At 39.6% G+C, this 26258-nt stretch overlaps 1 protein-coding gene across 2 annotated transcripts in view; it reads left to right on the top strand.

The window, feature by feature from the left end:
• Positions 1–5974: 5974 nt before the first annotated feature.
• LOC143288444 (sodium/glucose cotransporter 4-like) overlaps positions 5975–26258 on the top strand; it is an 89819-nt gene continuing 69535 nt past the window's right edge. The window contains exon 1 of one of the 2 annotated variants that reach the window (XM_076596932.1): positions 5975–6392. In XM_076596932.1, coding sequence (XP_076453047.1) covers positions 6312–6392 — 81 coding nt within the window. In that variant the 5' untranslated portion in view covers positions 5975–6311. Of the gene's footprint in view, positions 6393–7096; positions 7181–26258 lie in introns of those variants that run through there. The other variant, XM_076596933.1, reaches the window with a different exon arrangement.

Below are 26258 nucleotides of genomic sequence, written 5' to 3'. Positions count from 1 at the left end.
CATAAGCCGGTTTGTTTATTAGTTTGCGTGCCTTGTCCTCTTCATCTAACTTGAATAATTTGATATTCGTTCTCATTCTGATATTTTCCATAGTTTTACCAAATACCGAGTTGTTCATTAATTTATACAGATCTTTATCGGCATCGTTAGTAGCGGTTTGTCTCAGTTTGGTGTTCATCAATATATAGGGCGCCATCCAGGGACTTTGATTAAACTTTAACACTTTTGTGATTTTAGTTACTTTCATGCCAAGTTGTGTGTATAGCTTGAGATTTCTATAGTGAACGACATAACCAACCTTATTCCATAGATTCGGAACTAATTTTCTCGTTTCCTTTCCGCGCATCTCAAGTTTTTCACGAAGGCGTCGTTGATAGGGTGAGAGGTTTTCGAGTTTTATTTCTATTTTCTCAGGAGCTAGGGGATAATCGTTATGTTCGTCGTGTAATTCCTTAGGGTACTCGATATCACACTCCACAATATATCCCGTCTCATCATCGTCGGGGTGATTTAGAATCTTTTCGAGATTGACATCGTTATCCCAGATAAATCCACCCGTGGGTAAAGCTTGTAACATTGCCCAACCATACAAGTTGTTCGCGTCGAGATACATGATATACGAATCCGTTTTTTCAGGCCTGTAATCTTTCATATACTTGTTATTAGCCTCCGCGTATCTTCTTACAGTCATACTGATTCCACCGCGTATTCCCGCCTCTATCATGTTATATTGTTCGATATCCGTCAACAGTTCGAGTTCTATTCCCGTACTCTTGAGTAAAGCATCCCAAGACATTCCGGGAAGCGTGTAATAATGAACAGGATCGAGATTATGAGTTCGCAAACACGTATTTCTAAAATTCTGGAACACATCGGCAAGTAACAGCACATCAGTGACTAAGTACAGATCGTTATAATCACCTAGATTCTTACATTTAAACTTCTTCCACACATTCTTGGCATGCTTATGGTCACTTTCTGATATATCCGTGTTGTTAAGTTTACTAAAGAAATGACTTTTCTTTGGTAGTTTCGTATCTTCGTATTTACTCCAATCGGTAATGTATTCGTACGGAAAGACTCCTTTTCTCGTAACGAGCTTGAACTCCTCCTCATCTGTGAAATGTTTGCGCGTTAAAAACTTCTTATCATCCGGAAGGTTCTTCGCAAGCTGGTCGAGACTCGAACTCAAGAATGCGAAACTATCTAAAAACTTCAACCTTCCCCAACTGAATGTGATGTACTTCTCTTTATTATTCGCGATACACGTAATTCTACCACCACCTTTGTTCGCGAGCTCCGAAATGATCGCGTGAGAGTCGTAACCTTTGAGGTTGTGAAATAATATCGACAACACAAATTCGTCGGGTTTTATTCTCAATTTAAGATTACACGATGCATGCGCGGCACCTCTATAGTTCCCTGTGATATGGTCATGATCTCTTACTTTATCATTTGCGAGTAGTTCCCCTCTACATATCCAACAAACTCGTTCGTTTTCAAACGATTTGTTATCTTTTTTGGTCATCTTTATTGGAACTGGTTTTTTCAATTCCTTGACAGTATGATAATATATTATTCGAAGTTTATCGAGAAAATGACTGACCGCATTCTCACCACGAAATAGTTGCGGTTTGTACGCCCTTCCATCAGACCTAACATGCACAAACCCGTATGACGAGATGATGTGTTCGCTTTCTTTGATGGTATTATTCGAATGGGAATCGTCTTTTATTTCTTTACAAATCGCCTCAAAATCAGCATATATCACATCACTAACTTGCATTTGTTTTTGAAAATTGGTAAATTTGATCATTTTTGTCTTCTCCGATGGCATCTCAACGCGAGAATAGTTCTTGTGGTTGATCTGCGCGCATCGCTTAATATGTTCTTCTAAAAGTTCTGATGATGTTGTACCTGTCAAGCAATACTCACAAAAGTACATGGCTGCTTTGTGTTTGTTTGTATTACTAAGTAGTCTGTTAAAGTTCTTAATATAAGTATAATGTTGTCCACCATTTTCATTTTCTATAATAAGAAGTTTAATACGCTCCATGTTGGTGGGTTGTTTTGATATTCTTGCGCGTTCAATCGTTTTATTTTTTAAATAGTATACATTAATAGCAATATTATTTTGAGTCTCAATCCTTGTAATTTGTTTTATTGGTGTAGGAAAGTCAATATTTTCAAAATTTAACCCATCATCAGAAGGATAGGAATAAGTTAAATTAGAATTCGCTTTTGCTGGAAACTTGTGTGCACGTAAACAATGTCTTATACATTGATCATCTTTATTTTTAATATTAATCACAGCTCTTTTATTTTTTAACCACTGTGGTGATTCAATAAAGGATCCTGGAGATGTAATAGAAACTCTATTCACCCATAAACTAAAGATTCTTTTAATGAACCATCCTGAACCTTCATTTGTAAAATTTTCTATTTCTAACATAATATGTTTTATTTGTTTTTCAATATCTTGATCATCAACAACATCAATAATACTTTGATATTCCGATCGAAATACAGCTACAGTAGTATCATTATTTTTAATTTGACCAAACTCCACCGTTAAAACAATATTTTGTTTGGTCAGTGGAATAGCTCTTTGGTTAATAGTGTCCACTTTACTCATCATAAACGAAAGCGGATCTATTTCATTTGGAAGAGCCGCAAGTTTATAATTTTTAATAATACTACCAAACTCCTCCGTGGATTCAGCTTTATGTTGTAGTTTACGTATATTTTTAATAAGTTCATCTTTTTTCATTCTACTAAAACCACGAATTTTGAGCTTTCGTGCAATATCTTTAAGCGTAGCATTGGTCTCCCCCTCCAAAGCATCAAACCCCAGTGCTTTAATCAACTCAGTTTTATTCATAGATTCATGATTAGGAATCTCTTTTCTTGAAGCGAGATCACGGTAATATTTTTCAGAATATCGTTGCACCATTTTTTTTTCTCTATATATATACTATTATATTTTTTTCTCTAATAGGATTTTTTTACAAGTTGATCAATCTCTGAATCCAATGATTACTCCACCAAAGGGTGGAATATACCCTCTTGAATAAGTTTCAAAAGGGTCAATTTCATCATCGTCATCATCATCATCCTCAGAGTCGCTTGAATGTTCTCCACAATCGGGTATAGGATCAATCTTTTTCTCCATGGGAGGAGGCTTCTCTTTTTTATGCTTACATTTACAACAAATAACATACTTCGTACGTACATAAAGGTTGCATTTTATACAAAGTACTGGAAGTGACATTCCTTTTCTATGACATTTGATATGATCTTTACAATAGAGCCCCATGCAAGCTCGACCGCATACTCTATTTGTTTTAACTTGGGGGTACTCACAAATGTTATGTGGAAAAGGCATTATTTTTTCTATATATACAATATAATCTTTTCTCTAATAGGGTGATCACAATCTTCGCGCGCGGGTGGGAAGATACGCGGAGGCAGGCTGTGCGCGGGACCACTCCCACTACACACGCCGTGCGGTCGCTTGCCAGCACACACGGGGAACGGGGCGACCGTTTCGCTCTCCATACACATAACTGGTTATAACTGGTTTTAACTAGATTTTTTTTTATGCTTGAGGGCGGTATTGCGCGGTTTGGGGCTGGGGTCGGTTGTATATAGAACCCCCATCCCTATTTACCTCTCCATACACATATTTAACCATCATTTTTTTTTTTTTTTATCTAGTGATTTGGCTCTCCATACACCTTTTTAAGCCGTTTTCGTTTTTATGGTTTAAGGCGTTGTTACACCTTTTTAAGCCGAAAAAACCCGATCGCACGGGGTTTTTTTTTATGCTTGAGGGCGGTATTGGGCCTTATTAACACCAAAATCGTTGTATATAGAACCCCCATCCCTTATACTACTTGGGGGATTTTCTTTTGAACCAAAACCAACACCACCTAGCCACGCCCCTAACTCCCCAGTACCCGCAATGCCCCCCTCTCTCAGTCCACCCCTGTACACACACACACACACACACACACACACACTCAAACCTCCCCCCCCCCCACACACACACACACAAAACACAAACACTGACACACACACACACACAGCTGGGTCAACTGTCTGTCGCCTCGGGACGTAATTCCCAACCACTGAAGATTAACGCCGATCAACGCAGCAGACATGTGTGTCAAACATGATAATAATCATATATCGATTGGTGTTCAGTCACTTCTTTCTTTTACACAGCTGTATGCTGCGTATCGTTGTATGCACCAACTCGCGTCCCAGTCAGCTGCGAGGTGTTGACATCGTGTGAAACACGGTTCACTGAGCTGCTATGTCGTGAAAAAAAAAAAAGTTGATGAACGGAAGGTGAAGGTCACTAGTGGGTTCCTTCACCTCTGCCACCCCCTTCTCAACCCCCCCCCCCCCACCCACAAAAAAAAAACAAAAAAAAACCAGGAGTAGGGACAGTAGTGATGATTTAAAGCATGGGTTGGGTGGGGAAAGTGAAATCACAGTAATTATTATGGATGGACGTTAAACAAAAGAACGAACGAAAACGAACACACACACACAGACACACACACACAGACACATAGGCGCTGAGATAGAGAGATATACATAGAATATTGTGATCCTACTGCGTTTGCCTGTGTCCCTGCGAGTGATTTATGATGTGGTGTGATGTGCGTGCGTGCGTGCGTGTGTGTGTGTGTGTGTGTGCGTGTGCGTGCGTGTGCGTGTGTGTGTGTGTGTGTGCCGGGGGGAGGTGTGTGTGTGTGTGTGTGTGTGTGTAGGGGATGGGGGGCGGGAGGGTGGGAAATGGAAAACGTTAAAGGTAGAAAACTACCAAAAAATGCATAACTAACATGCAATGACAGTTAACAGTAACAATTCAATAATGATAATAATAATCAGAAACCATTAACACAATTCTGAAGTGTGAGACCGGAACAACAAGACCAAGAACAAGAAGAACAAGAAGAGGAGGAGGAGGAAGAGGAGTGAGAAGAAGAAGAGGAGGAGGAGGAAGAGGAGGAAGAAGAGGACTCAGGAAGAGGAGGAGGAGGAAGAAGAGGAGGAGGAGGAAGAGGGGCGAAGAAGGAGAAAGTAGATATGGATGAAGAACGGAGAAGAATAAAATGAATGAATAAACAAACAAATAAGTAAATAGATATATAGACGCTCATTGGAATCAACAATCCCCGTCCCAGATAAAAAGAAAAACCCAAACTATAATGAACGAGTGAATGAATGAATAAATACATGAAACCACAACTAGAGAACCGCAGCTCACTTCCCGGCTTTGCACAGTCACCACGCGGCACAAAAGGAAATTCAAACCAGTTTTAGGGGACACGTGTATTGTGGGTGGCCTGAATTCCTCACGGGCCACTGAGAACAGAACACACCTCACACAACTATCCGCCTTCATCGTTCACTCTGTCAACCTGTTTGTCAGTGTAGCTGGTTACCGGTCTGTATGTCCCTGTGTGTGCGTCAGTTTGTGTGTCAATGTTTGTGTGCCTGTGTTTGTTTCTCTCCCTTTATATATTTTTCTCTCTTGTCAACCTTCTTATACCTGTCTATTGCACAGGCGCACGAATGCATGCATGCACGCCTGCGCTCACGCACACACACTCACACAGAGGCATACACACATACAAGAGAGAGACACACACACACACACACAGAGGCACACATACACACAAACGCATCAGCCGTGCACGCGCGCACGCGCGCACACATCCACACGCGCGCGCGCACACACACAAAGTCTTCAGGGGACAAAAGTCTTTTTGACTCACTCAAGCTGAACGAACACAAGGCTAGAGCAGCTTACACACACACACACACACACCCACACACACACAAAGAGCAAGTATATAGTGTCGCCAGCAAAAGACACACCAAGTCCCACACCGCCAAGTCCTTTCAAGCCTTCGCGGAGTTGTCTCTCCAGAAAGGTGTTATTTTCCCCCCTGAAAATAGTCCGCACCCATCTGCTCCAGCAGACGACAGACACCACTACCTCTCCAACTGATTGGGGTTTGGGAGGTGGCCAAAACATTGTCAAGAACTGTTTCGAAAAGTTATGATGTTTTCGACTAAGTTGTACAACTTTTAATTGTGATTGTTACTTTTTTTTTTCTTCTCCTTTTAGAGCAGACGACACAGCCAACTGCGACGAATAGCGGGAGGGGAAGGATTTTTATGGTTCAGTGGAACGTCAAGACTGAATCAGGGTGTGGTGTGGGTAGGTGTACAGGTATATAAAAAAAAAACTGGAGGAGGTTGTTTATGAGATTTGAATCAACGGTGTCAAGATGGTGGAAAGTAAGCTTCATATCGGAGATATTTTCGTCATCGTCGGCTACTTCGTCGCTGTGATCCTTGTGGGAATTATCGTGAGTAGAGTTTGGGTGTTTGTCAATGTGTGGCTCTGTCTGTGTGTCTGTTTGTCTGTCCTGTCACTATTTGAGTCTCTTTGTTAATGTCTGGCTCTGTCTGTGTGTCTGTTTGTCTGTCCTGTCACTGTAAAATTTTGAGTCTCTTTATTAATGTGTGGCTCTGTCTTTGTGTCTGTTTGTCCTGTCACTATTTGAGTCTCTCTCTCTCTCTCTCTCTCTCTCTCTCTCTCTCTTGTCTATGTCTGACGGACAAGCTGGATATGACTGATGTGGTGGAGTTGGACCGAGTGCATCGGCTGAGTTCCAGGCCTGACTCTCCTGTGATTGCTCGTTGTGCATTCTATAAGCAAAAGGTAACTATCCTTAAGGCTAAAGGCAAACTGAAAGGCTCAAACATATTCATTGGTGAGGATTTTTCAAAAGGTGTAAGAGAGATTAGACGTAGATTAACACCACACTTGAAAAAAGCTAGACAGGATGGAAAGAGAGCCACGATGGTGTACAACCATTTGCTAATAGACGGCAAGAAGTTCTCTGTCAACGCAAATGACAAGCTTGTCGAGTATAAATAGGGAACCGGCCAGCCCGTATTTTTTACAAGCTGTGTATTTTTGAATGAGGCGGGCAAAAGAAAGGGTACACCGGTATTGCCGTCCTGTGCAGACCGAAATGACACTGAACCGGCATGTGTTTTAAGTGACGAGAACGGTGTGCATATGGGGTTTGCTGATGAAAATTTGCCGTGTGTGACAGCTGAAAATCCTGTTCGTGAGCATAGGCACAGGGTGAATGACGATTTGTTGAATCAAAGTAATAATTTTGTCAGCAAAGGAAATTGTAAAAATAAATCGCTATCTTTCATTCATTGGAATGTCAATGGACTGCTACCAAAATTACATGACAATGATTTTGTTTCGTTTCTTGACTCTTTTGACTTTATTTGTTTAGTTGAAACGTTTATTGATGAATTTAAGTCTTCTGCATTTTCTGGATATACTAGTTTCAGTGTACCTGCAATTAAATTTTCAGTAAAGGGGAGGCGATCGGGAGGAGTTCTGTGTCTTGTCAAAGATGTGTTTGTTCCATTTGTGAAGCAAGTTGATGTGAAATCAAACAGTTTTGGTGCATTAATTGTCGATAAAAATGTGTTTGGTGTTGAAAAAGATGTGTTGTATGTGTATTCTTATGTGCCACCTGAGGGTTCTCCCTATTATGCTCATTTTGACTGTGAAAATGGTATTGCGTTATTAGAGGAGTTCTTGACTGATTGTTTGTTAGCCTGCAGGGATGTTTATACATTGCTGTGCGGGGATTTGAATGGAAGAACTTCTAATGTCTCTCACTACTGTCAGAATGTTTCAGATATTTCAGAGTTCCAACATGTAAGCCACCCAGTTAGTGTTAATCGTTGTTCTGAAGATTCTGTACTTAATAACTATGGTAAATTGTTGTTGAACATGTGTACTGCCCTTGACTTGTGTATTCTCAATGGTATGTGTCATGGCGACCAAAACGGTTGCTACACGTATGTGTCAGACAGTGGGTGCAGTGTGAATGATTATTTTCTAATGTCTTGTGACCTGTATGCATTGTTGTGTGATTTATGTGAGGTGCGAGTGTCTGAAAGAATTGATTCAGATCATATGCCTGTGGAACTTCATTTTAGGAATATTGGTGCTGAGCTGGAAAATACAAAGTTAGAAAATGACTTTATGTTGGATAAACTTGTGTAGAATGAGGATTATGCTGATGTGTATAACAACAATATATCATCTGAAGAATATCAAGAAAGGATTAACTTTGCAATTAATCTTATTGATGTTGATATAAATCAAGCGTTAAAAGTGTTTAATGAATGCATTAAGGACGCTGCTGAATGTATGAAGAAACAAATATGTGTAAGGAATAAACTGAAACAGAAAGACTGGTTTGACGCAGAATGTCGCAGCAGTAAAAGAAATGTTCGCATGCTTCTTAACAAATTTAGACGCACTTTAGATGCTAACGATCGTAATTGCTTTAGGAAGGCCAGACGGGAATATAAGTATCTGCTAAAGAGAAAGCGAAAACTGTTTAATGCCTCTTTGCTGTCAGAATTAGTTGCTTCGATTAAAAATCAGAAAGATTTCTGGCACAAAGTTCGTAATATTTCATTGAAACGAAAACAGCCTGTTAACAAAATTAGTGAAGATATGTAGTTTGAACATTTTAAGACTCTTCTTACAAAAGATGTTGATTCTGACAATGAATTTCAGTGGGTGCAAGGGGAAGGGGAAAATTATTTAAATCGCCCGATTTCAATAGACGAAGTAATGTTTGCTGTCCGTAAAATAAAAAGCCGTAAAGCTGCAGGACCAGATGGCATAATTGGTGAATTGTTAAAGTATGGTAGTAAAACTGAATCAATTCTGAATTTTTTTGTAATGTTTTTTAACTGTTTATTTCACAGTGGTGTCTATCCGGAGAATTGGACCGAGTGTGTTGTTTTACCTCTTTACAAAAAAGGAGATGTGAATAATCCAAGTAATTATAGAGGTATTTCTCTTTGCGATATTAGTAGTAAACTTTACAGCACTATCATTAATCATAGATTGCAAGAATGGGTAGAAGACAATAACATCACAGGCGAATACCAAGCAGGATTTAAACGGGGCTACTCTACTGTGGATCATATGTATACTATAATGGCTTTCGTTCAAAAACAATTCTCTTTAAATCGTAAATTGTGTGTAGCTTTTATAGATTTTGAGAAAGCCTTCGACTCTATAAATAGAACAATTCTTTGGCCGATTCTTTTGAAAGCTGGTGTTCATGGAAAATTGTTGAAATGTATAATGAGTATGTATGCATGTGTGAAAGCTCGGGTAAGGTGTGGGGGTAGGATGACAGATTATATCCAGTGTACTTCTGGGGTGAAACAAGGTGATGTTTGCAGCCCTATTCTGTTTTCTCTTTTTATTAACGAACTAACCACTGAAATTATTAGAAACGGAAAACATGGTGCTCAGTTTACGGGTGATATTTTAGAGTTGTTTATTCTTCTTCTAGCAGATGATGTTGCGCTAATTTCTGAAACTATTATTGGTTTGCAAACAGAATTAAACAGTCTGTTTCGTTCTGCAAATTCACTTCAGTTGAAAGTAAACATGTCAAAAAGTAATATAATTGTTTTTAGAAAAGGTGGGTATTTAGGAATTAGAGAAAGATGGACGTATGGCTGGGTTATAATGTCTAGTGAATGCATATAAATACCTAGGAATATATTTTTCAACTAAGTTAAGTTTCACAGCTGCATGTAAGGATTTATCAAGTAGAGCTAAACACGCATTACTTTGTATTATGAAAAAAATGATAACTTTAGAAAATCATTCCTTTGAGTTGCTTATGAAACTATTTGATTCTCAGATACAACCTATTGTTCAGTACGCAGCTGAAATTTGGGGTCTGTCTAATGCTGCAGTATTTTGTGAGAATGTACATTTATTTGCATTGAAAAAGTTTCCTGGAGGAAGTATGAAAACGCCTAATGATTTGATCTATGGCGAGACAAAAAGATATCCGATATATCTCAATTCTGTGACAAGATGTATCTCTTACTGGTTAAAATTAACACAAATGGAAGATTTTAGGTTGCCAAGAAAAGCATATAATATGTTATATGATTTGGATGTAAGGGGTAAGAAAAACTGGGTATCAATGGTGAGAATTAAGTTATATGAAATGGGATTTGGTTATGTGTGGTTACAGCAGGGAGTAGGGGATATAAATGGAATTATCCGTACATTTCGAAATAGATTAATTGATTGTAGATGGCAAGTATGGTCGTACCACATTCAAGATAGCGATCGACTTGAGTTTTATAGGCAGTTTATTTCTGTGCATTCACTTCCGGTTTATCTGTCAATGAAGATGGATAGGCATTTGAAATGTATTATGACAATGTTTAGATTTGGGATTTCCGATCTCTCTCTTCATCGTTATCGTTATAGTAAGTTGAATGATCACGATATTTTTTGTCCCTTGTGCAGATGTGCTGAAGAAAATGAACTTCACTTCGTGTTACGTTGCCCTGCCTTAAATGACCTTAGGCTACAGTTAATTCCACAAAAATATCATAGACATCCATCTCTGTTTCGACTTTCCTTGCTAATGTCATCAACAAATGAAACCATTGTAAAACAGTTCGCTATATACTTGCATAAGGCATTCAAAATCCGCAGTTTGATATGTGATTAATTGTGCTTTTTGTGTGTGCATGTGCATTGCTAGAATTGTAGTTAAATGTTTTCTGTTCCACATTGTTCTGGAATGTAACAATTCATGAGGGGCTACGGCCTTTATTGAATAAAAATGTTCGTTCGTTCGTTCTTGTCTACGCGGTACAATGTGCAGTTTCTATAGTTCCTGTCTTTCTGTTTTGTCTGGTCTTGGCGGTACATTGTGTTCGTGGTTAGTTCCGATGAACAATTCTTCTTCAGTTCGTGCTGCACTTGATGTGTATTCACGGTAGTGTGCGTTCGTCTCTGTGTGTGTGTGTGTGTGTGTGTGTGTGTGCACTTGCACACATGCCTATTTGCATGAGTCTGGGTGAGTGTGTGGAGGGGTGAGACGCCAGTCTTCCATTGGCTTTCTAGTAATTGGTAGCTGTGGTTGTGGATGAAAATCCTCTCTCACATGCTAACCGTGCTTCAAAGAGAGGGTTGGTTTTGTTGTTGTTGTTTTTAAATAGATATTCGCCAAGTGCATGCACATGGCGCCTCGGTTTAACGTCCACCCAAAAGACCAGCATCTTGACCATGAATCAGGCTCCAGTGGAAGGAAGAACAAACCCCACCTCCATGAGAATTAAAATCACAGATCCTTCCGCTGTCATGGGATCAGTCACAACTCCACCCCTGTGTTTTTAAGACAGGTCTCGAACGTATCAACAGGCAGTGATGCTACGATCAGTGTCTTGTAGACACCATGTTCCGAACACGTGCACAGTCGCTCACGTTCAGCAAAGACCTTTATTTCTATGAGCAAGTTTCACCATGGTGAGTCCTTTGGCTGTATCTACATTAATTTTCTTGCGCGCCACTTCTCTGTGTGACTGACGGAGAGAACATCCACGCCTTGTTGTGAACACTACTCACTACGTCTAGATCGAAGGGCAAAATTGTAGACATTGCCCCTCCGCACGGCCATACACAGCACGCGTGCACTGAGAAGCCATCTACTCATCTCCGTTCCTTTATTTCACGTTTCAATGGCTCGTTGAATATTTCAGCCCTGTCCGTTCCTTTATTTCACGTTACAATGGCTCGTTGAATATTTCAGCCCACAACGTTCCTTTATTTCACGTTTTAGTGGCTAGTTGAATATTTCAGCCCACAACGTTCCTTTATTTCACGTTTTAGTGGCTCGTTGAATATTTCAGCCCACAACGTTCCTTTATTTCACGTTTTAGTGGCTCGTTGAATATTTCAGCCCAAGTAGTATAAGGGATGGGGGTTTTATATGTGCCCATTTAAGCGTCCATAACGCCCAACAACGCCTTAAACCATAAAAAAAAAACCCACGCAAACGGTTTTTTTCGGCTTAAAAAGGTGTATGGAGAGCCAAATCACTAGATAAAAAAATGATGGTTAAATATGTGTATGGAGGGGGGAGTCAAATGGTCATGGGGGTTCTATATGTAACGATTTAAGCGTCCATAAGGCCCAACAACCATAAAAACGAAAAACGGCTTAAAAAGGTGTATGGAGAGCGAAACGATCCCCGCGCGTGTGTGTGTGTGTGTGTGTGCCAGCAAGCTAGCGACCGCTCGGCGTGGGATCAATAGCTAAGAGTGTGGTCGCGCGCAGATCTTCCCGCCCGCGCGCACGGCTTAGATTTTTCTTTCCGTTAAACAACTGAGTTTTGTGTTTCGATTTTATGTCTGTTTTCATTGCATTGAATTTTTCAACTTCAGCCAGAATGAGACTAAATTCTTCATCGCTTATTTTATCATCTTCTAATGCTTTTGAAAGAAGATCATTTATAGTGTTCAGTTTTGACTCGGCCAACACGCGAATCTCGTTGTGCTTCATAGCTTGTGACATTAAATTTTTATGAATAAATTTACAAGTTAAACCAACCACACCAAGGAGACCAGCTCCCACTTCTATTCCAATAGCTACGGGAGCAGCGGCGACACTCAACAGTAATCCAACACCCAATGCCCCAAGGGCGATACTAAGAGTCGTCAGCGTTGTATCCGCGGCTGTAGCGATATTTACACCGCGTTTATATTTTTTATAAAATAAAGTTCTTTCATCACGCTCTTTTTCGAGGTTGTTTTTTATATTCGATATCTCTCATAGGCGAAACTCCATTATTCTATAGTAATCATTTTTTTTGTTTTTAAATGATGGTAACAGGATGAGGAGAGTAGCGCAGTCTTTTAAGCTGAAGAGGTCCGATGTGAATAAAGTCGAGAGATATTTTATCTAACGATGGACGTTTGATGACACCTTCGAGCGAGAATTCTATAGAGGGATCGGGTTGATCAGATGGGCCAACCACTGGAATTTTGATGGTAATTCTCAAGAGTTTATTTTTAAGATTTCCAGGCCATTTTATCTGCAACCCTTTTAAAACTTCTACAAAATCATCTGGCACCCCACTAAGGAGTATATCTAAAACGATAGTTGACCCCTGAATAGGCGGCTTAAAATCAAACTCTTTAATTAACCGCAGTGTACCAGTCTTTTTACCTTTCATACCAATAACATATCCAAAGTCGTCGCTGTTAACGACGATTAGATCTTTACGTGTATGATAGGAAGCCAACAGTTTACCACTATTTTGTATTTTTTGTAGAGCGTGATTTCTTCCAATACTAACATAGGGTTGTTTTATTTCAAAATCTAAATCCCAGTTATCCACCGGATAAGGTACCCACGTATCATCGTCGGAAAGAACAAGATGATGTGGTTTGTTGACAACAACACCGTCAACGTTCACATCTGCAAGTTCGCTGAATTTGTTGACACCACCATTACTCGTTATTTCTTTTCTTTTGTACGTTCCTTCAGAAAGTTGGAAGGCGTACAACTGATTTTCTTTTCCCGACACATCAAATCCGTCTGTATCTCCAAGATCAACCAAACCGAGCGTAGTGCAGGGTTTGATATGTGTTCCTGGCCCTCCGGGATCAATCATTTCTAATATTTATAGTATATTCTAAATATTCAAATTGGTGCAACGTAGTCTTCTAAAGGAAATATTTTGAGGAAGATGGGGGTAGATCCAAAAACTCACTGCGTTCTGTTTTGTGGCAATACCTTCAAGCGAGAATTCTATATGACTACCCCGTGGTATCATATCAAAGGGCATACCATCATCTTGTTTTTCAATGGTGATTCTCAGAGGTTGATTTGCAAGATTTTTGGGCCATTTAATGTAAAACCGTTCAAAAACTTCTACAAAATCATCAGGCTCTTCACCGAGAATTACATCATAAATAATACGGAAACGGAGGCCCAACAAACTATGTTGATCATAAAAATCTATTTCAACTACAGCTAAAACATTCGAGGGTTTCTTAATCACATAACACCTGTTCTGGTATTCTACTAAATCTACATCCAACGCTGTTAAATCAGCGAAATCCAGCCACTGTTTTTTATTTTATAATTATTATTTTCTTCTTTGGTAATGTAAGGTGATTCAATTTTAAAATCTAATATCCCCTTGTCGAGGGGTTTTAGCTGCCATGTACCGTTTAAACGAACAAGTTGATAGGGCTCATCATTGACAACATCATCCTCACTCACGATATCACCAATTTTTACTTCTTTTCTTTTGTATGTTCCTTCAGAAAGTTGGAATGCGTACAACTGATTTTCTTTTCCCGGCACATCAAATCCCTCTGTATCTCCGAGATCAACTAAACTGAGTGTAGTGCAGGGTTCAATCATATCTTATATGTAATGTAATATTTAAATAATCAATAGAAACGGGATTATGATTTTCATCTACTATAGAAAGTGTTAAACGTGGTAAATCTCCGTGAGAAAGTCTTTTGTATTGGGGTGATGTCAACGTGGTTGTTCGACCACCCCCGCATCTTTCATTTTCTACTGGGATTGATTGTAACAACGTAGAAGGCAATCCGTTATAGAAATTATCGGTGGTACTAATTTGAGAGAGGTGAATGTAAAGTGCTTTATGTATCGCGAGCCGCGGATGCCTGTTTCCTATGACCATTATTCCCGGCGCGATGAGTTTTTTGGGGAACCCCAGAGTATGTGCAAGACGCTCAGAAAGTTCAATCGATTTGGTGCTCTTTATTCTCAGATAGCCACTCGGAGCGTGCAAGTCTAACTCTGCACCGTGGGGGGTGAACACTTCTTTATTCAATTCACACACATTATAATAACCATCTGGGATTATTATCTTACGATCGGTAGTAAAGAAATTGTTTCCGAGCTCATCACTGATATTTTTCCAGTTGGGATAATAAGTTATTTCACGCAGCGCGATTTCTAGTCTTCCACTTTGATTAGGTATGCACCGCGGTAATTCGTCTTTTTGAATATCGGTTGTTATTATATACATAGCTATGAATAAGAAAATTTACAGCTTCAACAAGGACGCGTCCTATACAACCAGGTATAAAGAAAAAAGAATAAGTTGTATGCAAATGATCTACGTGAACAGCGAATATTCTTTTACCGCCAAGTTTCCCGATGTTTTTCAGTCTTATGCGAACCCCACTATGACTGGGGATATTCGCGCGATGAATGCAGCCTGGCTTGCGTGGAGAAACAACCCGATAGTGTGGTGGCAGAATCAAATCAATTTTGTGGTATGGTGCGCGACCGCTGGGTGTGGAGTAACGGAAGAACATTTTCAAGCTTCTGATCCGTTTATTCGAGCCGTGTATAGGTTTCATTTTTACTATCAGATTCGGAGGTTATTGGACGAGTTAAAAATCCCGATACCCACCGACCAAGCATTTAACATGTATAATAATCCGTTTGATAAAGCAGTTTATCAGCGTTTGTGTGCCGAATTTGGGCAGAGGGATTGGAGACAGAAAATAGAAAAGCATGGCTTTGGTTTGGGAGAATTTATTCAGGCTGAGACCCCCGGTGGGGCTGCACGACAGGCAATGAGAAACAGAGGACCTGTGTTCTTTAGCCCCCATGATAAAATCAGACATACGGTGGACATCACCCGGGCTTGGACAACATTTATTCCTGATAAGGGGTTGGGTTTTACACATGCGGGGATAGTTCGTCTCAACGATAGCATTCGCACTTATGTGTGGGCTCTAATAGGGTCACAAGCGCAAACGCGCACGAGTATAACAACAAAAGGAACTGGATTTGATGCACAAAAACAATTTTTAGCCAATGTTGAAGATGCGATTAATGCCCCCGAAAACCTACAAACGGCGATAAAAAAATACCAGGACGTTCTCCAGTACGCGAGATCCGAAGTAAACTTTGCATTTGGTGTTGGCCTTTATATGGCCCCATCTGATATGGCATTGAGGGTTGGTACACGCATTAATTATAATAATAAAATTGTCATTGCGACAGAAGAACAGAATATTGGTGTTAATGATGGATTAAACGAACCACCTACCCAGAGTGTTTCACCCCAGAGTGTTCCACCAACTCAACATCCAAGTGTTCCACCAAATGTACATGCATACTATTTTGTTGCCCCATCAGGAAAAGCTCTTCAATGGTCTAGAGGTCACTGGGCTCTTGTGCCACCTTCTGATGCAGACTTGGCAATGCTTGATGCGAGTAATACGGTGCTCGATTATAAATCACACAAGCCTTTGACAACACCGAGGACAGGAGCGGGTGAAACGAGAGTTTTGTTAGGCATTCGCGGGTGGTGCACTCTTACCTATAGAAATAAAAAATTAATACAAACATCTCGACCTGGATTTGCAATAGCTACCGGTGCTGGTAATAGACCCTTTCTGTATGGTGCAGGTTCTTTGGATAACAAATTTAAACTCAAACCAGCGAAAGTATCGTACGAAGAAGAGCCAACAACTCACAAAGACTATAAAGTCGCTCTTACTTTAGGATTGATAGGTCTAGGTGGTATTTACTTTCTCTTCTTTAAATAATCAAACAGGAGGAGGCCAGCACCGAGCACGAGTGCCCACAGGTTGTTGGCTAACCACCCAACCGCTTTACCCAACGTGCTTAATAACCACGAAACAATAGCCCCAATGACTCCTGGGAGGGCATCAATCGCCTTTAAACCTAATTTTTTAAGTAATTCTCCCAAATCTTTAAGTCTTTTTCTTATCCAGTTGTCATCTTTTTTACCCGGCGCCCGCGCCTGTGGAGTGCCCCCTCCACCCGTGACGGCCAAAACGATAGTGCTGATAATCATACCAAAGGCAGTAAGAATGGAAACGATAGTAATGCCTTGTTCTCTAAAAAGCGTTCGAATACGTTCCGCTAGTGTTGTGTCCTCCTCAAGAATTCTGTGTATCGTTTCACGCATTCTGCTGATTTGAGATCGCAGTGCTTCTTTGTGTATTGATATCACTTCTAGTCGTGCAGCACGCTCGATGTTTAGATCTTCTAATTGTAAACGCAAGGGTTTGATTTTGCTTTCATCTTTATCAGCTAGTTCCGCAGACCAAATTCTTATTTTTAAAGTTGATATTTCTTCATCCAGGTGAGGGAGTTTTGAGAGGTTGTCAGAATGATTACCGCGATGTCTTTGCATGGCTTTGTCTAAACCTTTGAGTTCACGAATATAACCACCCAGTTCATCGATGCCATCCAGATCCAGGGGAGGATCATCTATAGTTTTAAGTACTTCATCGATTGTATTTGGTGAGAAATCATCCATCTCAATTTCTTCGCCCAGTTTGGCTTCAGCCTTTTGGAGAGCCGCGACCGTTTGGGGTTTTAAGTTTTTCCTCCTCCAGTCTACAAAACCAAGTTCCTCGCGAATAATATTTGCTCCACCAGATTTTCCCGCTAGTGTTGAAAGTGCTAGGTGTTTTTTCGTGCGGACGTTAATGATATTAAAATCTGGATTATTTTTTAATCGTAGTGAACCTCTACTATCAAGTTCAAAATTGGCATAATTTCACCCAACATCGGGCTCTTGTCCAAATGCATCATAGTAATCATTAACCGCGCTCTTTAATGATTCTGTTTGCAAGGAACCAGATTCTATTATTGACTCACCACCTTCTGCGAATCCTTCCGCCATCTCACCACCTTCCGCCATATTAAACTTATAATATAAAGTTATATCATTATATCTATATAAAACAAAAAATGAGTGGAAGAAAGCTTAATCCAATGAGAAGTTTGCGGGAGCCGCGGGGGATAAAGGGCGTACGGCAGACTGTCGTGATTACTAACAATCCATCAACTATCGATCAGAATCAACAACTTCTTGTACGCTTTCCTAATTTAGGTGTTGACGATGTGATTGTTCCGGGGAGTGTTCGACTAGCATTCAAAATTTCTTTGACTTCTACAACAGATGCGACAGAACACTCATTGATAATATTGGTAGAGCCATAGTACGTAAAACAACCATTCGCATTTCCGGTAATGAAATCATGAGCGTTGAAGATAGTGATGTATTTTATACTTATGGAGATCTTTGGTGAACTCGACAAGAACGAAGAAACGCCGTTTATCAAGGTATTGACTTATCTACACACCGCAATGTGACACGATTGCGTATTAACGCGGACAATAAAGATAACACTATCGCTAGAGATGTTGCCATTGCGGAGGCTTATGGTAATCGATTTTGTATTCCGCTTGATTTCGAATTGCTAGAATCTCATGCACCATTTTATCAGAGTGCTCTTGGCGATCGCCTGGAGTATGAACTTACCTTTAACGCTTATAACAAGGTTATCCGCAGCACAGACCCGGATGTATCCTATACGATAGAAGGGATTAGTCTCGAGTTCGAGAAAGTCACACAACCCGAACTTGCGAGACAGATAGCCGGTTATTATTCGGGTAGGCTCGCTATTTTATATGATAGAATACTACGACATCGTAAAATTTCTCTGGACAAATCTGACACACTCTGGAATATTAATCTCAACGTGCCGGCAAAAAGTATGAAGGGGGTACTGCTGTTGTTTGATAAGTATTACAATCCTAAGATCAATAAGGTTGAAGTGACGATCGAAGGTGTGTCCAATCAACTGTTTAGTCAAGGTATGCGTTCCTATCAACAATGGGATGAAATCAGAAAGTTTTTCGGAACGCAAAAACGCGACCCCGAAGTAGACAAAGTGGTAAAAGATTTAGAACTAGCGGATGTCACAATCGGTGAATATTTCACGAATAATTATGCTCTTTGGTTGGATATGCGCACCACAGATGATAATTCTCTTCACGGGAGTGGACGTCGTATCGAAAATGCGTCTGAAGGCATTACGATTCAGATTCAGAAAAAAGCTGAAACGGCAGAACCGCTAAATGCGTATGTATTTGTAATTATGGATGGACAATTAAATATAGAAGATGGAAGATTTGTCGAGGCTGTTTACTAAAGAAGCACATTCCGCAATTATTTGTGGGCAAACTGGGTGTGGTAAGACCGAATTTATTTTAGATTTATTACAAACGACATATCGTGGTGTGTTCGAGAATATTGTAATTCTATGCCCTACTCTCGAATATAATAAAGCCTATCGATCCCGAGTGTGGGTAAGAAAGGACCGCGGGGTATACACCGTTAATCCCGGTGATAAACTTCACGAATGGCTTGGGCTGTTTTTTGAAATATTTGCCGGGGAGCCAACGTTGTACATCATCGATGACTGTAGTGACTTAAAGGCTCTTACTCAAAAGAAGCAAATGTTGAGTAAACTCGCATTTTCTGGAAGACACGCGAAACAGTCTGTGTGGGTGTTGACTCAGAAATACAACTCGGTTCTTACTGACCTTCGCGAACAAACAAAATGGGTGGCTTTATTTCACTGTAAGGATAGGGACTCGTTTGATGAGTGTTTAAGAGAAAACGATGTCATTCCAACACAAAATGAACGTAAAGAGGTTAGGAAATCATTGGCAAATACCAAACACTCCAAGTTGATATTAAAAACTGATCAACCAGTTGCATATAAAATTTGCTAGTAATAATCAACAATGCTTAACAATTTCTTAACACTGCTTAACAGTTCCTTAGCACTGGTTAGCAATTTCTTAACACTTTTAGTCATTGGATTTGTAGTTTTTCATTATTTTAAACTTAAAAGGAGGTATATAGAATATAAGAAGAAGATGGACCAATTACTATCCGAGGATCCCAAACGCGACAGGCTTATGGCGGTGGTCTCAGCCGGTGGAGCAAAAGAATATTTAGGGAAAGAGTTTAGTGTTGATAAAATCGAAGCGATGAAACATCCGGATATAGACAAGCTTTATACGACATACGAGTTTAGGATCGATGATTACAAAATCACTCGGTAATACAATTATACAACTGTATACCAGAGCAGTTTGTATGTATCTCCCAATTGATGACCAAACAAAATTAAATAGTGATCTCGAGCAAGATCCATTCCTGGGACATGCACTTAACAGCTTTACTTGCGAACTATATCACAGATTTGGCATGTTCTTAGCTCCGCTCACCACAGCTGTAACTACTGTTAAACATTGTCAATTTAATAAATATAATGGAGGAAGTAACGAAACCAAAGAATCAGAAGAAAGTTGAAGCGGGTCGAAAAGGTGCTGCTGCTAGAAAAGCAAAACATGAAGAACTTCTCGAAAAACTTCGAAAAGCGAAAGAACAACAACAAGAAGAAGAACCATCATCGAGGAGACCAGATCACGTTTTTATCAATCCCTTGTACATTGCTGCTGCTACGATGATAATAGGTTGTGGTGTTTACATATATTTTAATCGGTCGAAAAAACCAGTACAACCACCACCTGTGGTAACAAAACCCAACCCATTTATCATGTTTTGAACATTAATTTGAACACTATTTATAAACAATGGCAACACCAAATATAAACGGTAAAGAAATTGCAAACACTGTATACCACGCGGTTGTGGTCAGCGCATTGGCCGCTGGTTACTCGAGATTGACAAAATTAATATTTACGAAAGCCCCGACACCTAGACTGGCTTTCAACCTCGAAGATATCGGGATGGTCACTTTGGATATAGCCCTCGCTATGGCTACGAAGGATATGTTGGAAAAACAAGGTATTCTCCCACATGATATTTTGAAGTAATAATAATATCATCATTATAGTATGGCATCAGTAGCGTTACTCGTTGGTGAGGCAATAGTAAACGCTTTAGCATTTACCGGAAGTAATTTTTTATTTAGTAAACTGGGGTCTTCAGACGCATTAGAAGAACAGAAACGACACAACAAAGCGCAAGAACAACTTCAGGCAGCGACCGCAGAATGGCAGAAAGAGAGGATTCAACGTTTAGATTATATAAATGAAAAACTAAGACAACAACAACATGCTGTGAACACGTTTAAGGATGTGGATATGGCTATGCAAGAATATTATAAAGTGATGGGGGAGCCACTACCCCCTCTTTCTCATAAACCCCAACTTTCAGATTTTTATACACCCTCAGAGGGACAAAAAGATCGAGAATACGTATTTATTATCATGACCATGACCATGGTCATTTTTGGTTTTGCGATTTCAAAATATTAAACATTTACTTTCTTAAATAAAATGGAAAAGATCTATTACAGCCCAAGCGGTTATTGGAAGGGTTATTCGGCGATTAAAAAACTCGCGAAAGCAGCCAAGGTGTCTGAGGATGAGGCTAGAAAATGGTTACAAAAACAAGCTATATGGCAAATTTATCTACCCCCTCCAAAGTATATTCCGAGAGCAAAATTTGATATTACTGTCCCAAATGAGGTTCATCAGGCTGACCTTTTATTTTTACCCTATGACAGAATCGGGCGTAAGACGTATAAGTATGCACTGACTGTCGTTGATGTTGCGAGTCGATATAAAGAAGCCGAACCCCTAACAACGAAAGACAGCGTCGAAGTGGCGGCCGCTTTTTTACGTATTTACGACCGTAGCCCATTGAAGTTGCCCAAACTTCTTCAGGTAGATCCTGGCTGAGAGTTTATGGGTGCTGTGAATAAAATTTTTTTAAAAGTAAGGCGTGGAAAGACACACAGAAGCCAGGCTATTGTAGAAAGATTTAATCGTACGCTGGCAGAACGATTGTTTAGTCATCAATATGTGGCTGAAATGAAATCGCCGAATCGATCAACAGAATGGGTCACTAGATTACCGGCTGTTGTGGCTGCATTGAATAATGAGGTGACGAGACTTATAGGTAAGAATCCGTTGGTCGCAATAAAGGCCAAATCGGTAGAAGCCGAATCCTCTGCACCGACTAAAGATGATAAAGGAGAGTTACCGCGTGATGCGCAAGTTCGGTACTTGTATGAGCCCGGTGAGCTCGAGGGTGGAGCTCGCAAACGAGCAACGGATCCCGTTTGGTCTCTTAAAGTTTATAATATTAAGCGTATGATGCCCGGCGATCCTGTTCTTTATTATTTACAAAATGGCCCATCCAGAGGGTTTGTACACGAAGAGCTTAAGGTTGTTCCTCACGATACAGAAATACCATAGTGCCCGTAGGCGTAAGATGTAATACCATCATCTAGCCAATAGCGTTTGGAATCGTACGGTGAGAGTGATGTCTTCATTTGCTTGATCGTGTACATCTTGTGCTTATACGATCTGAACGTTCTCATACAATTAGTAAATTGAACAGATCGATCAATACACTCCTTATACATATCGGGTTCAATTTCATCCTTCACCACACATTTTTTTATGCCCTTGGCTTTCTTGATAACTGATCCATCATCCGCTACAACCGAATACATCTTCGAGCGCAAGCCGCAGAATTGTCGGATCGGTTTACATCCGAGCTCACTTTTCATGTATCCTGGCACTTTCTCTATCGATTTATCATACAATCGATGATCTTTTGGAAAATTACTGCGGTCATGTACATTATCATCCATACCAGCGATAAAATCCTCACATTCTACGTGGAGAATGAATGAATCGGTATCAGTATATAACAACCTGCATCCATATTTTTTCTTGTAGTGGTTGTAATACAAATCATACATGAGATACTTTGATAGGTCGAGAATGGCCATCCCGATATAGATAGGTTTATTGAGCACAAGCTTATTTTTTTTGTAGTGAATCGCTAGAAGTTTCTCGTTGATGATCATATGATCGACATAAGCCGGTTTGTTTATTAGTTTGCGTGCCTTGTCCTCTTCATCTAACTTGAATAATTTGATATTCGTTCTCATTCTGATATTTTCCATAGTTTTACCAAATACCGAGTTGTTCATTAATTTATACAGATCTTTATTGGCATCGTTAGTAGCAGCTTGTCTCAGTTTGGTGTTCATCAATATATAGGGCGCCATCCAGGGACTTTGATTAAACTTTAACACTTTTGTGATTTTAGTTACTTTCATGCCAAGTTGCGGGTATAGCTTGAGATTTCTATAGTGAACGACATAACCAACCTTATTCCATAGATTCGGAACTAATTTTCTCGTTTCCTTTCCGCGCATCTCGAGTTTTTCACGAAGGCGTCGTTGATAGGGTGAGAGGTTTTCGAGTTTTATTTCTATTTTCTCAGGAGCTAGGGGATAATCGTTATGTTCGTCGTGTAATTCCTTAGGGTACTCGATATCACACTCCACAATATATCCCGTCTCATCATCGTCGGGGTGATTTAGAATCTTTTCGAGATTGGCATCGTTATCCCAGATAAATCCACCTGTGGGTAAAGCTTGTAACATCGCCCAACCATACAAGTTGTTCGCGTCGAGATACATGATATACGAATCCGTTTTTTCAGGCCTGTAATCTTTCATATACTTGTTATTAGCCTCCGCGTATCTTCTTACAGTCATACTGATTCCACCGCGTATTCCCGCCTCTATCATGTTATATTGTTCGATATCCGTCAACAGTTCGAGTTCTATTCCCGTACTCTTGAGTAAAGCATCCCAAGACATTCCGGGAAGCGTGTAATAATGAACAGGATCGAGATTATGAGTTCGCAAACACCTGTTTCTAAAATTCTGGAACACATCGGCAAGTAACAGCACATCAGTGACTAAGTACAGATCGTTATAATCACCCAGATTCTTACATTTAAACTTCTTCCACACATTCAAGGCATGCTTGTGGTCACTTTCTGATATATCCGTGTTGTTAAGTTTACTAAAGAAATGACTTTTCTTTGGTAGTTGTGTATCTTCGTATTTACTCCAATCGGTAATATATTCGTACGGAAAGACTCCTTTTCTCGTAACGAGCTTGAACTCCTCCTCATCTGTGAAATGTTTGCGCGTTAAAAACTTCTTATCATCCGGAAGGTTCTTCGCAAGCTGGTTGAGACTCGAACTCAAGAATGCGAAACTATCTAAAAACTTCAACCTTCCCCAACTGAATGTGATGTACTTCTCTTTATTATTCGCGATACATGTAATTCTACCACCACCTTTGTTCGCGAGCTCCGAAATGATCGCGTGAGAGTCGTAACCTTTGAGGTTGTGAAATAATATCGGCAACACAAATTCGTCGGGTTTTATTCTCAATTTAAGATTACACGATGCATGCGCGGCACCTCTATAGTTCCCTGTGATATGGTCATGATCTCTTACTTTATCATTTGCGAGCAGTTCCCCTCTACATATCCAACAAACTCGTTCGTTTTCAAACGATTCGTTATCTTTTTTGGTCATCTTTATTGGAACTGGTTTTTTCAATTCCTTGACAGTATGATAATATATAATTCGAAGTTTTTCGAGAAAATGACTGACCGCATTCTCACCACGAAATAGTTGCGGTTTGTACGCCCTTCCATCAGACCTAACATGCACAAACCCGTATGACGAGATGATGTGTTCGCTTTCTTTGATGGTCTTATTCGAATCGGAATCGTCTTTTATTTCTTTACAAATCGCCTCAAAATCAGCATATATCACATCACTAACTTGCATTTGATTTTGAAAATTGGTAAATTTGATCATTTTTGTCTTCTCCGATGGCATCTCAACGCGAGAATAGTTCTTGTGGTTGATCTGCGCGCATCGCTTAATATGTTCTTCTAAAAGTTCTGATGATGTTGTACCTGTCAAGCAATACTCACAAAAGTACATTGCTGCTTTGTGTTTGTTTGTATTACTAAGTAGTCTGTTAAAGTTCTTAATATAAGTATAATGTTGTCCACCATTTTCATTTTCTATAATAAGAAGTTTAATACGCTCCATGTTGGTGGGTTGTTTTGATATTCTTGCACGTTCAATCGTTTTATTTTTTAAATAGTATACATTAATAGCAATATTATTTTGAGTCTCAATCTTTGTTTTATAGGTGTAGGAAAGTCAATATTTTCAAAATTTAACCCATCATCAGAAGGATAGGCAGAAGTTAAATTAGAATTCGTTTTTGTTGGAAACTTGTGTGCACGTAAACAATGTCTTATACATTGATCATCTTTATTTTTAATATTAATCACAGCTCTTTTATTTTTTAACCACTGTGGTGATTCAATAAAGGATCCTGGAAATGTAATAGAAACTCTATTCACCCATAAACTAAAGATTCTTTTAATGAACCATCCTGAACCTTCATTTGTAAAATTTTCTATTTTTAACAAAATATGTTTTATTTGTTTTTCAATATCTTGATCATCAACAACATCAATAATACTTTGATATTCCGATCGAAATACAGCTACAGTAGTATCATCATTTTTAATTTGACCAAACTCCACCGTTAAAACAATATTTTGTTTGGTCAGTGGAATAGCTTTTTGGTTAATAGTGTCCACTTTACTCATCATAAACGAAAGCGGATCTATTTCATTTGGAAGAGCCGCAAGTTTATAATTTTTAATAATACTACCAAACTCCTCCGTGGATTCAGCTTTATGTTGTAGTTTACGTATATTTTTAATAAGTTCATCTTTTTTCATTCTACTAAAACCACGAATTTTGAGCTTTCGTGCAATATCTTTAAGCGTAGCATTGGTCTCCCCCTCCAAAGCATCAAACCCCAGTGCTTTAATCAACTCAGTTTTATTCATAGATTCATGATTAGGAATCTCTTTTTTAGAAGCAGGATCACGGTAATACTTTTCAGAATATCGTTGCGTCATTTTTACTCTCAATATGTTCTATATATAATCTTTTCTCTAATAGGATTTCACAAGCTGATCAATCTCTGAATCCAATGATAACTCCACCAAAGGGTGGAATATACCCTCTAGAATAGGGTTCAAAAGGGTCATCATCATCAGAAGCATAATCCTCATCCTCAGAGTTGCTTGAATGTTCTCCACAATCGGGTATAGGATCAATCTTTTTCTCCACGGGAGGAGGCATCTCTTTTTTATACTTACATGTACAACAAATAGCATACTTCGTGCGTACATAAAGGTTGCATTTTAAACAAAGTACTGGAAGTGGCATTCCTTTTCTATGGCATTTAATATGATCTTTGCAATAGAGTCCCATGCAAGGTCGACCGCATACTCCACTTGTTTTAACTTTGGGGTACTTGCAAATGTTACGCGGAAAAGGCATTTTTTCTATATTACAATATAATGTATTTCTCTAAAAGGGTGATCACAAGCCGTGCGCGTGGGCGGGAAGATCTGCGAGGTGGGCGGGACCACACTCTTAGCTATTTATCCCGTCCCACACATGCCGAGCGGTTGCTAGGCATTTTTTCTATATAATGTTTCTCTAAAAGGGTGATCACAAGCCGTGCGCGCGGGCGGGAAGATCTGCGCGCGACCACACTCTTAGCTATT

This window comes from Babylonia areolata, chromosome 12 (genome assembly GCF_041734735.1).
Source record: "Babylonia areolata isolate BAREFJ2019XMU chromosome 12, ASM4173473v1, whole genome shotgun sequence".
NCBI classification, from domain to species: domain Eukaryota; kingdom Metazoa; phylum Mollusca; class Gastropoda; order Neogastropoda; family Buccinidae; genus Babylonia; species Babylonia areolata.
The sequence above is the reverse complement of the archived record's forward strand: the minus strand, read 5'-3'. Positions and strand labels throughout refer to the sequence as shown.